This window comes from Rhinoderma darwinii, chromosome 4, assembly GCF_050947455.1.
Source record: "Rhinoderma darwinii isolate aRhiDar2 chromosome 4, aRhiDar2.hap1, whole genome shotgun sequence".
In the NCBI taxonomy this organism is placed as follows: domain Eukaryota; kingdom Metazoa; phylum Chordata; class Amphibia; order Anura; family Rhinodermatidae; genus Rhinoderma; species Rhinoderma darwinii.
Window position 1 is genome coordinate 338,755,626 of NC_134690.1, and position 13,647 is coordinate 338,769,272.

Below are 13,647 nucleotides of genomic sequence, written 5' to 3' on the forward strand. Positions count from 1 at the left end.
GTTATTTACTACTGCAAGTTATAATTATTTGATGTGTTTTGATTGCTCTTATCCTCTTCGGGCTCTAATGTTTTGATATTCTTCAGTTTTCATTAGTGCTGTTATACTTGTTGAGTAAATATTGTTTGGTGTTATCGCATCATGTCTTTGTTTCATTGATTTTTTTTACTGCAAAAAACTTCCATAAAAATGGAAAAATAGATTCCTGTACCTTGCATCAAGACCACCTTTGTCCTCAAGACATTGGGGGAGATTTATCCATTTTAGAACCTGTTTACACCTAGTTTTCTTACCTACGTCTAATGTGTACATCGCCATGTCCATAGGGCTCCTTTTGGCCTTCGTCGGGCTGGTATACATGAGTATATCTTTTTTTTAAACTATGGAATAGTGTAGTAGACAACGCTATTTTATCCCACATGATTCCTGCCCAAAAAATATTTTGTGTTTATTTAACATGGGAGCCTATCTGTTTAACGTATGCTTTTATGGGATTTTCAATAGCTTTTCATGACTTTACTCTTGTCTATACACTTGTAAGGCATAGCTGGAGTTTGCTGTCTTGTGAATGTTACATTTACAGAAGTCATCTGACACAGCCACAACCAATAAAGCAAATTATCGATTTTTTTGAGGGGAAGAAGTAGAGTGTTTAGTAAGGGAAAAAAGGCAGCTTTAAAAAAAACAAAAAAAAAAAACCTCATTGGATAAGTATGGCTGAAAGGGATGTCTTTCCTGCGTGTCCCAGTATTGTTGTATTATTAGAGATTATTCAAAGTGTCACTAATCTTTAAATGTGTAACAGGACTGGTATATGGTAAGAAAGGAGACGCTCTCTTACTATTGGAATCATATTCTCGTCCCGCATTTGCAGGCACTAAATGTTTGTTTATGGCTCCAATTAGATTGTGGGAAATGAGTATCCCCATGGCAACAACAGACATGTCATGTGAAACCATCATTATCAAGTCCCGTCTCATAGAGGTTGTAGAGAAACTGCAGCTTATTGTGAAATGACAACTGACAACATATTATATAAATGGTAATAGATGTATGTAGGGGCGTTTAAACACCAGTACAATATGCTGCAATACCTACATATTGCAGTGTATTGTTCTTTTCACCGGCTTCTAAGTTCCGTCCTCCCCAATCATCTTCTTGCGCTTCAGGTTTTGCTCAGGCCTCCCCCCCAGACCTAGAGAGTTATTCACAGGTTTTTAGTCCAAACTGTTTGCAGTGCCAAATTGGCAAGGTTCTGTTTGCCCAATCCTGGACCTGAAGCGACTCAACTAACAAGTTTGTCAGCACGCTTTCAAATGGAATTTTTCACTTATTGCTTGCATCAATGGAATGAGATTCTCTCATCAATGGATATTTATAATGCCTAATTACACATCCATGTCTTTCCCACTGAGTAACTGTTCCTTAGTTTTTGAAGTCCAGTCAGAACTTTCAGTTAGTTGCCCTTGTGTTTGGGTTATCCACAACTGTGTATTTACCATGGAAATGGGTACTGCCACCTACGCCAAATCCATGGTGAGGATCACAATCGAGGTTGACACACCTTCACAACACACACTTTTTCTTGGACTCTTATCCAACACGCATTAAGGAGCGTGTTTTTCTGCTAGATGACAAACTAACAGCTCTCCAATCAGGAGTCTGGACTGTCCATCAACAGCAACTCCTTCTAGCGCCGCTTTTGGATGAGGATACTGGGCAGAATGGTGGTAACTGTAGAGGTGATTTCATTTTCTTAATACCACACCACTTCCTTACAAAAGGCCATCATGTCTATTAAGGGACAAGTCCCCCTGCTCTCTGGATCGATCGTTCCAACTGTCAGGACCAATTCGCCGGTTCCTTTCTTTGGTGTCTCCTCTCCTCTGATTATAGAGGTTTGCTCTTTGTCCTCACCACAGATGCCAGTCTCCTGGACTGGAGGCTATTGTGTCTCCAGTGCACAGCTCGGGGTCGATAGAACACAAAGGAAACTCGCTTGCCCATCAATATGCTGTAGCTCGGATCGATCCTCCTCTGATTTAGGTACGGACAGACAATACCACGGCCATAGCATATATAAATCACCAGGGCAGCGCATGCAGCAAGGCAGTCATGAAGGAAGCATCTCAGATTCTCGGGTGGTACTTCACATCCCGGCAATCTTGGCAGTCTACATACCCAGCATGGAGAACTGGGTAGCAGACGACTGGTGCATTGGTACAGCAATTTGTGGCCAGAGCTTGCCATCTTCTGGCGGTCATGACAGATGCCCTAGTGAACTGGTTCTCCCATCTTTATCTCTTCCCCCTGCTTCCACAAATAATCAAGAAGGTCAAAGCAGAAGGACTTCCAGTGATCCTAGTGGCTCCAGACTGGCCAATGTGCTCATGGTACGTTAATGTAGTAAATCTTGTTGCAGACGTTCCCTGGCGTCTACCGACCTGTCTAGGCCTACTCTCTAAAGGTCCTCTCTCACACTTGAATTTACAGTAGCTGTGTTTAATAGCGTGTCTGTTGGGGCTGCTAGCCTAAGAGCCAAGGCTTTTTAGGAAGAGTTTATTTGAACCATTAACAAGGTGTGTAAGCCAGCCTCTACCTATATTTACCATTTTTTCTCAAAGACTTATTTTCAGTGGTGTGGCAGGAGACTGATTTATTACATGCCGTTCTCTCTCTCCCTACATTTATATACTTTCTACTGTTCAGTCTAGAATTGGGACTGGCTTTCAGTTCCCTTAAGGGGCATGTATTCCGCGCTGTCCATCCTTTTTGCAGTGGCCTTTGGCCTCAAAACTTCATATACAAATATTCCTTCAAGGGGTTTTCAGAGATTCAGAATTCTTTACCGGTTAATAAATGCTTCAAAACCATGTGATGCTAAAAAAATACAACTTGAAAAGATTAATTGTCTTATCTTTCAGATGGCTTGTTTTTTAAGTAAATTTCACATTTCAAACTGCGGATAATATTTCACATAGTTTTCTTGGTGTTGTGTGCTATATAACGATATTCCAGTGTTATGACCGCTGCCTCCCTCTCCCAATGCCATATACTTTCCGGTCCCCAATGCCTTTTGACCGATGCCGCACCTCTCTCCTGATCCATACCACCTGCTGCCTTCCTCGCTCTCAGCCACTAGTGCCCATGCACTGATGCTTCTTATCTTAAGGTACCAGCATGCGCCAATTCACCCAGCTTTCCTAGGGACGTTGCATGAGCATATAGGCTACATAGTTTCAGTTGCTAGTACAGCTCCTCTGTTTTTTCCATTGGATTATCTGTTGATGACCCTGCTCCAACTCTACTTTGTACAAACCCGGCACATATTCTGCCAACGGATGTCAGCCTTGGGATTCTAGCAGCTAAGTCCACATATGGAGGTTAAAGGGTGAAAAGCTAGCAATCCCTTATACTCCGTTCCCGTTTAGCCTAACCCCAAACCCAATGGCAACACGAAGGGTCCACGCCATCCTCTGTTGGCCCCGTTACAGTCAGCAATCTCTACGGGTGTATCGATGCAGCCAGTTCACAGCTACTTTCTTTTTTAATAAACTAAATTTTTATTGAACGAATAGATTCACAATGATAACATACATCCATGAAAGCTTTCAAATATAGCGTAAAACTTTGGATTTTTTTTTACACATAAACAAAAAGTAAAACATACAAAGTCCTATCTGAGGCATGCTGAAATGACCATACATTTCGCACAGCTACTTTTTATATGGAATCATAAAAATAGTATTAACCCCTTGCCATCACAGCCATTTTTCGGTTTTACATTTTAGTTCCTTCCTCCCTGCCTTCCAAAAGCCATAACCTTTTTTATTTTTCCGTTGACCTAGGCGTATGAGGGCTTGTTTTAATGGCACTATTTAATGTACTGGAAACCCCCCAAAAAATGCTTTGTGTGTTGGAATGGGAAAAAAACTGATTTCTCCATTTATTTTTGGTACGTTTAAATCACCATATTAACTTCATTCGGCGGGTCAATGCTATTATGGCTATACCACATTTTATATAGTTTTTTTTTATTAAACAATTAGTTGAAAAAAAAATTGCTTGGTGTTGCCATATTCTGAGAGCTATTACTATTGAATTTTCCATCAATAAAGCTGTATTAGGGCTAGTTAATTGTGGGATGAGCTGTAGTTGGTATTGGTACTATTTTTGGGTACATACAACTTTTTGATCACTTTTTATTGCGTTTCTTTGGGAGCCAAGGTGACCAAAAAACAGCAATTCTGGTGTTACTTTGATTTTTCTTGTACAGCGTTCAACCTGCGGGTTAAAGAGGCTCTGTCACCACATTATAAGTGCCCTATCTCCTACATAAGGAGATGGGCGCTATAATGTAGGTGACCACAGTGCTTTTTATTTAAATAAACGATCTATTTTTACCACTTTATTAGCGTTTTTAGATTTATGCTAATGAGTTGCTTAATGCCCAACTGGGCGTTTTTTTACTTTAGAACAAGTGGGCGTTGTACAGGGGAGTGTATGACGCTGACCAATCAGCGTTATGCACTCCTCTCCATTCATTTACACAGCGCATAGGGATCCTGTTAGATCCTTATGTGCTATCTTATACTAACACATTAACAATACTGAAGTGTTTAGACCGTGAATAGACATTCCACGGAATGTCTATTCACAATCTCTGCACTTCATTACTGTTTCTATGGTAGTTACAGCCGAGGAAGCGTGATCTCGTTATAACCTGTCATTTACCGCGTAATCTCGCGAGATTACGCGTCCTCTGCTGTAACTACCACAGACAGAGTAACGAAGTTTTAGGCAGTTGTGGAAAAATGCTGCAAAGTAAGAATACTTTCAAAAATAGAAGTGTTAACAGTTTTTGAATTCACAAAATATAAAGTGAATGAACAGAAGAGAAATCTAAGTCAAATCAATATATGGTGTGACCCCCTTTGCTTTCAAAACCGCATCAATTCTTCTAGGTACACTTGCACAAAGTTATGGATTTTGTAGGATTATAGTCTGGTGTATGATTTAACCAATTATACTAAACGTGTATAATCATGATCATATTAGGAAACCGTCAATAACTACACAAGAAACCGCTGTGTAGGAAACTTAAAACTAGGTGAGCAACAGTCAAATTCTACTTCAAAGGTGAGGTTGTGGAAGACCGTTTCATGTCAAAGGTCCACCATGGCAAGACTGAACACAGCAACAAGACACAAGGTAACACAGGAGATATGGGAGGGATCCTCCAGCTCACCTGACACTTGGCATGTGTGTCGTGGACATCGCACGGAATCTCGTGTCGGCACACGATGGATGAGGACAGGCAAGGCAGAGGGTTGAATCCAGCGATGTAGAGGATAAAATGGAAACCATTTTATCCTCTACATCGCTGGATTCAACCCTCTGCCTTGCCTGTAAGACACAAGGTAGTTACACTGCATCAGGAAGGTCTCTCCCAGGCAAAGATTTTAAAGCAGACTGGGGTTTCAAGATGTGCTGTTAAAGCTGCACAAAGAATCAGGCAACATTGAGGACCGTAGACAGTGGTCGGCCAAGGAAACTTAGTTCAGCACATCAAAGACATTCAGTGCAGTCGTAAATTCTTCAGACCCTTTAACTTTTTTCACATTTTGTTATGATTCGGCCTTGTGCTAAAATATTTTTTTTTTTTTTTAAAAAATCAAGTTTTCCCTCATCATTCTGCACTCAATACCCCATAATGAGAAAGTGAAAACAGAACTTTAGAAATTTTTGCAAACTTATTAAAAATGAAAAACTAACATTTTGCATGGACATAAGTATTCAGACCCTTTTCTATGACGCTTGAAATTTAGCTCTGGGGGACTCCTATGTCCTTAGATCATTTTTAAAATTTTTCTATGCCTTGTTTGGAGTACACCTTTGGTAAATTTATTTAATTAAACATTATGTGGAAAGACATACCCCTGTCTATACAAGGTCTCACAACTGACAATGCATATCGGATCAAAAACCAAGATATAATGAGCAAATAACTGCCTGTAGAGCTCCGAGACAGGATTTTGTGGAGGCAAAGATCTGGAGAAGGGTACAAATAAGTTTTTGCTGCACTGAAAGTTCTCAAGAATGGACGAAGTTTGGAACAACCAGGACTCTTCCTAGAGCTGGCCGACCCACCAAACAAAGTAATCGGGGGAGAAGGGCCTCGGTAAGAGAGGTGACCAAGAACACAATGATCACTCTGGCTGAGCTCCAAAGATCCTGTGTGCAGATTGGAGAATGTTCTAGAAGGTCAACTATCACTGCAGCACTCCACAAATCTGGGCTTTATGGCAGACTGACCAGAAAGGAGCCTCTCCTCGGTAAAAGACATGTGAAAGCCCGTCTAGGGTCTGCAAAAAAAAGCACCTAAAGCACTCTCGGACTGTGAGAAACAATATTCTGTGGTCTGATGAAACCAGGATTTAACTTTTTGGCCTCAATTCTCAAAGCACCATTTCTGGAGGAAAACAGGCACTGCTCATCACCTGCCCAATACCGTCCCTACAGTGAAGCATTGTGGTGGCAGCATCATGTTGTTTTTTAGCTGTTGGGACAAGGAGACTGGTCAGGGTTGAGGGAAAGATGACTGGAGCAAAGTACAGAGATATTCTTAATGAAAACCTGATCCAGAGTGCTATTGACGTCAGAGTGGGCCGAAGGTTCACCTTCCAACGAGACAATGACCCTAAGCACACAGCCAAGACAACGTAGGAATGGGTTAGGGACAACTCTGTGAATGTCCTTGAGTGGCCCAGCCAGAGCCTTGACTTGAACCCAATCGAACAACTCTGGGGAAACCTGAAAATGGCTGCCCACCTACGTTCCCCCCTCCACCTTGGCAGAGCATAAGAGGATCTGCAGAGAAGAATGGCAGAAAATCCCCAAATACAGGTGTGCAAACCTTGTGGCATCATACCCAAGAAGACTGGAGGCTGTTATCGCTGCCAAAGGTGCTTCAACGAAGTACTGAGTAAACGGTCTGAATACTTATGTCAATGGAATATTTTAAGTTTTTCAGTTTCAATAAATAAGCAAAGATTACTAATATTCTGTATTCACTTTGTTATTATGGGTTATTAAGTGAGTGCAGAATGATGATGAAAAACTTTGAATTGTTTTTATTTTAGCACAAGGCCTCAACATAACAAAATGTGAGAAAATTTAAAGTGTCTGAAGAGTTTGCGAATGCATTGTATCATGCAAATCATGAAATCGAAAGATGTCCAGCAGTGCCATCAGCTCAGAACTGGCAGAAACCAGCGAGACCCAGGTACAGCAATCTACTGCTTGCAGAACGTCTTCATGGAAGAGTTGCGGCCAAAAAGCCATACCTTCGATGTGGAAACAAGGCCAAGCAACTCATCTATGCACTAAAACATAGAAACTGGGGTGCAGAAGAATGGCAGCAGGTGCTCTGGACTGATGAGTCCAAATGTGAAATATTTGGCTGTAACAGAAGGCAGTTTGTTCGCCAAAGGGATGGAGAGCGGTACAATAATGAGAGTCTGCAGGCAGCAGTGAAGCATGGTGGAGGTTCCTTGCAAATTTGGGGCTGCATTTCAGCAAATGGAGTTGGGGATTTGTCAGGATTAATGGTGTCCTCAATGCTGAGAAATACAGGCAGATACTTATCCAACATGTAATACCATCAGGGAGGCGTCTCATTGGCTCCAAATGTATTCTGCAGCAGAACAATGACCCCAAACATACATCTAATGTCATTAAGAACTATGTTCAGTATAAAGAAGAACAAGGAGCCCTGGACGTGATGATATGGCCCCCAAAGAGCCCTGATCTCAACATTATCACGTCTGCCTGGCATTACATGAAGAGACAGAAGGATTTGAAAATGCCCACATCCAGAGAAGATCTGTGGCGTTCTCCAAGATGTTTGGAACAAGTCCCTTCAAAAACTGTGTGCAAGTGTACCTAGAAGAATTTATGCTGTTTTGATGGCAAAGGGGGAGGGGGGCACACCAGTTATTGATTTGATTTAGATGTCTCTTCTATTCATTCACTTTGCAATTTGTTAATTTAAAAAAAACAAAAAAAACTAACACTTCTATTTTTGAAAGCATTCTTACTTTGCAGCAACTGCCTAAAACTTTTGCACAATTCTGAATGAAACCAAAAAATAGGGCCTAGTAGAAATGACTAAATTCGCAAGATTTAATTGCCAGCTGTGTCATTTGTCATTGTTTTTTTTCTCTAGCTATAGAGCCATTAGCAGTTATGATAAACTGAGGCCCTGATATTATTTTAAGACAACTTGATAAGCTAGAGGCAATAAAATTTTGTATGATGACATATGTGGTGGAATCTGGACTCTCTCTTTCAAACTCTGTTAGATGTGGTAGGATTGTTAAGCTAATTCTCTTGTCTTTATGTGAAAGTACATTGCAAAGCCAAGTGAGAGGGAAAAAGAAAAACCATGATCCCCTTAATACCATTTTGAAGTAACCCCAAATTCAGTGCCTTGCGTCCGTTTTAATTTTGGCCTTAGAAAGGGCCTGTCCGCTATCTCGATATGTCTATATCAGTAAATACTTGTATTACCTGTTAAATAACAATTTTGGAGCACCTTTTTTTACATCTTTAGTTTTGCCGTTTATCTGATTTCTCCTGGAAATGTATGAATGAATTCACAATCATGTTTTACCATCCCCCTTGTGAATAGTGTGTCTATACACGGTCTGACGCTGGTAGCACTGATTTAGACCATGCACGGACGTGTGTATTTCGTAGTCCTAAAGACTAATATACATTGGTCCCAGGAAGTAAATATTTTTGTGTGATTAGGATCTGATTGTAGAGTCAGAAATAAATAATTCTTTGTAAGGGACCTATAAAATAAGTAAAAAAACTTGCATAAATGTACTTCCTTTGCATAGTGGACTCCTACAACTAAACACAGAAGACCTTTGTTGTACAATTTTATGGTAGTGTTTACGTGGTTATTACAATTGCGTTTGCAGACCTACGCAAGGCCTCGTGCACACTTAAAAGCCGTGTGTACAGAGCCAGTATGGCGGCACATGGGGTCCTTACAGTTCCTTATTACAGAGACATAAGCACACGGCATGGAGCCATTGTGTGGAAATGCTTCTCTGTAATATATGTGATGGAAAATGCCACATTTTTTTTATCTTTGTAGGCACACAGATGCACATTCTAGATACACAAATTTCTATGGCTGCCATATTATGAATCCATGTTGTATAGTCATGTGCACGAGGCTTAGGACTATTTCAGAATAGCTATTTTATGAAAATACGCATCCAGAATGTTGGAGAAAGTTATTTGAAATATTCTATTGTTGCCCTTCACTGGCAGATACACAATTGCCTAATATAGTAAACACATTTTAATGTCATACACTTTTTAAATAACCATGTCATGTGTGTGTTCTAGGTAAACAGATAAAGGATGGAAAGAAACCAGAACCATGCAAGCCAATCTTGAAAGTGGAATACAAAACAACAAAAAATGGGTGAGCAAACAACCTATGAATGTACAACAAACTCCAATAAAACTGCCTGCCGTTCCTTTTATTTACCTATAAACACAGAAAGTAGTAATATAAGAATATTATAATTGTGTTCAAAGCGTCAGCGTGCCATTATTCTGTTATGTCAAGTGACACCAGCCATATATTGTAAGACTAGCAAAGACACAATCTGGGACCGTTGGTGACTTACTGTGGACAATTCAGATATAGTACAAAATAATTTTTCTTTTTTGGGCTACTGAATGTACCAATTGGTGATGTAAGCATCTGATAAGTCAGTAAGTGGTAGTCATAAGTTATGTTCGTGCAACAATATTGAGGTGTTCCAATAGCCGTTACCATAGACATGGTATTTACAACAAAATCTATATACATATGACGGTGGGTAACATAACATAAACAATTCGAACAGACCACAGGTTCACATTATTTTTGATGTTCTGATTTATGTTATTGGCATAGTCGATGGTTGGCTGCGTGACAATTTTTAATATACTACGAGCTGTAGCAGGGAACCATGTTTGCCCGTGTAGTCCACTAAGCAAGTCTCGGCTATTTTAAACATTTTAATGCATATGATGATCTTTGTTTCAGTGGATGATACTACAATACTTAGACTACTTTATATTGTTATCCAGTATCTAATGGAGTCCTGTATAACCAGATACATGTGGATGCAGTCAATAAATATGATACCTTGTATAATACTTTCACAGTTTATTCTGCATTGTATTTGCTAAAAGTTGGATAATGTGTGTAGCGTTGAGGAGATCCCACCTGACACCCCATAAAAAATCAGAACTTCTTTCTACTGCATGGCTCTAGTTGAATGTAGGGTTGTCACGATACCAGAATTTGGACTTCGATACCGATACTTGGTGTAGTGTTGCGATTCTCAATACCAAAACAAGACTTTGCCAACAATAAAAATAAAAAAAAAGTTCTTCCGTTTTCTGATGTGAGGCAGATGGTGTGATGAATTTTGAACCTCCATGTGCCTCACATTAGTAGTGATTAACCCCATAATGTTTCTCATAGTCATAATGGACAACATTGGGTTAACGTGTGATGTACATGATGGGGTTATTTACTATTAATGTGAGGCACAAAATTCATAATACCCCGTGCCTCACATTAAAAAGTGAAAGATTTTTTTTCTTAGTTTTTTTTTTTACAGAGTACACATAAATCCGCTATAAATTTGTTGTGCAGGTTATTACGGTCGTTACAATATTGAATACAGTCCTGGACAAAATTGTTGGTACCCACAATGGAAAACCCACAATGGTCACTGAAATAACTTGAAACTGACAAAAGTAATAATACATTTTAATTTACTGAAAATCAACTAATGTAAATCACACATTGCTTTTGGATTGTGGTTCAACAGAAAAATTTAAAATAAACTGATGAAACTGGACAAAAATGATGCTGACTTAATATTTTGTTGTACAACCTTTTGAGGCAATCACTGCAAACCATTTCTGTAACTCTCAATGAGACTTCTGCACCTGTCCACAGGTATTTTGGCCCACTCCTCGTGAGGAAACTGCTCCAGCTGTCTCAGGTTTTAAGGGTGTCTTCTCCAGACTGCAAGTCTCATTCTCTTCCACATATGTTCAATAGGATTTAGATCAGGGCTCATAGAAGGCCACTTAAGAATAGTCCAATGGATATTCTTGCATATTTTTAGCAGTGTGTTATGGCTCATTATCCTGTTGGAGGACCCATGACCTGCTAAGGAGACCTAGCTTTCTGACAATGGGCAGCACATGATGAGATGCGGCCGGCGCTGGAATAATGAGCGGCAGGCACTCAAGACCGAGCATGGGGATGTTTTGCAGTGCGCCGGCCATGTTCTCTGTCTTCAGGGCCAGCGCCGCCACTCATGCAGGATATGTTGCTACAGACTAAGGCATCATGCAAACGGCCCGTAAAAAAACGAAAAGTAGGACATGCTCCATAATTTTCGGCACGGTTCTATGGCACAGACACCTTACTGTAGCGATACGGAAAGGTGTCCGCGGCCAATAGAACCGGCGGGTCGGTATTTGCAGACCGTATTACGGTCCGAAATTACAGAGATTTTTTTACGGTCGTGTGCATGGGGCCTAAATTCATGTGTTATAATACTAAGCTGTGCAAAATACATAAATTAACAGTATTAGAACAGTTTGCGGGTGCACGGCATCTAAATAGTATCAACATTTCGATGCATCGTGCAACCGTGGTTGAATGTTTAATAGAATACCTATCTAATGCTCTAAAGTAGCTCTTACTGATACATGTGCCTTATCTTTTGTATATGCACTGAGATTTTGTGCATATCCTTTGGACTACTAAGGTGACTATATTTAATTTGCCTCTTTTGAAGAATTCAACTGCTCCAGCAATATAATTTTACTGTACACGAGTTCTCATTATCAACTGTGTCATTTCCCTGTGTGTCGGGCCTCATTTGCATATACTGCACGACAAGCTACAGTGTGTCATCCTGTTTATTTTTTTAATGCCAGATGCAGGTCTCCGAATTAGCATGTTTCTAGTTTATAAGATGCAGCTGTGCCCCTTGCGTCCCTTATTTTACAAACGTCATTTCTGGATAACGTGGTATAAAAAATATAGATTGAGGAAAACCGAAAAGCCTGCAAACCTATATAAAAGATAAGAGTTGAGTCTATTTCTCCACTTTCTAACTAAAAATTGCTAACCGCAATTTTTTAAACTCAACTATTCTGCAGATAGTAAAAGGATGAAGATGTCGCTCTTAGTCTTGGCAATTGATTTTAGCAGTCATGAAGCTTTCCTGCATTTTGGACTTTAAAGGACACCCCGATCACTTTCTGTTATTTTTAAAGAAACCATAAAACAAACCAAAAGACACTCGACAAGGCATTTGGGAATTGAAAAACACAGAATTAGTTATCAAAATGGTGGGGGCACATCTGTGGTACTGGATGCATCCTAATACCACAAACAAAGCTGTATAATGTTGAGTGACACCCAAACTCATAGAAGGTTTAGAGTAAATACTACAGAGGCATGCAAAGCAGCCTGATCAATACTCTAGAAAAAGGTTTGGCCATGGAGACATGCAGAATATTTATGCTGCCCTCTGTGAGGGCATAAAGAAGTGGCAGGCTGATTTCAGCATGATGTTAAGTAGTAAGAACGCATACGTGATGGAATAAAAATACTCTTGCTGCCATGCCCTGGAGTGCTATGAGCAATTTTTGTTTAAGCCCTAATAAATAGACCGAATTGGAGAAGGGAGTACTTTTCTTGTTCCCATGACTGTAGCAGTCTGCCATGACAAAGTTGTGCCGGCCATGTATTATGGGCACCTTGTAATATTGATGGGGCCAAACAAACCTCTTGGAGTCCCAAATGAAACAATCCTTAACACCTCTGTTGTCGCAAGAGTTGGCGTGGGTCCGGCATGAGTTAGAGCCCTCCCTTGCTGAACAAGCTGAAAGAATCATCTGCTAGTCTCAGTAGCAATATTATATACACACAATAGAAATAATTCTCGTCTGGCCCACTGACTCAGATGTAAAGCCCTGATATTCTTTCCCATTGTGCATGCAAGAAGGGAACACAACCTTCAACCCTCAGTCAATAGTGCATGAGTTTCACAGTCACCTGTCTTAATTTTACACTGAGCAGACTATCCTTGAGCAGTGCCCGTTCAAGATTTTCTCTCTGCCACCCCTGCCCACCAGCTTGGCTGAAGAGAATTAGAAGGTGCCATTAAAACCAAATAAAAGGCCTTCCGTTTTGAGCATAGCCCTGTCAAAATTTTTCCACTCTTAAAAGTTGCGAGGTCTTTAACTCCACCACATCTTCATCTATGATCCCAAAGTACAGACGTTAAATGACTAGCTAAAATTCTCGACAGGCATCGGATAATGTACGACAGGTTCACCACCTGTTAAACTTTTGTGAACACAGGGGCATTGAGGCGATGCTCTTTTCTCGATGTCAGAAAGGTGTTTGATACGGTCCCCTGTAGTACAAAATGACAATGGAACTCTCTGTTGCATCAATTATTGAATCCAAGTGATATTTATTTGTCAGTGCAATTGAACATGCAAAATAGTGCAAGTAAGTATAAACTTAGCGAC

The 13,647-nt window shown here is 40.3% G+C and overlaps 1 protein-coding gene across 4 annotated transcripts in view; it reads left to right on the forward strand.

The window, feature by feature from the left end:
• STXBP5 (syntaxin binding protein 5) overlaps positions 1-13,647 on the forward strand; it is a 396,458-nt gene that overhangs the window by 266,935 nt on the left and 115,876 nt on the right. For all 4 annotated transcript variants that reach the window (XM_075862864.1, XM_075862866.1, XM_075862865.1 and 1 more), the window contains exon 9: positions 9,427-9,505. In XM_075862864.1, the coding sequence (XP_075718979.1) occupies positions 9,427-9,505 (79 nt within the window). The remainder of the gene's footprint in view (positions 1-9,426; positions 9,506-13,647) is intronic.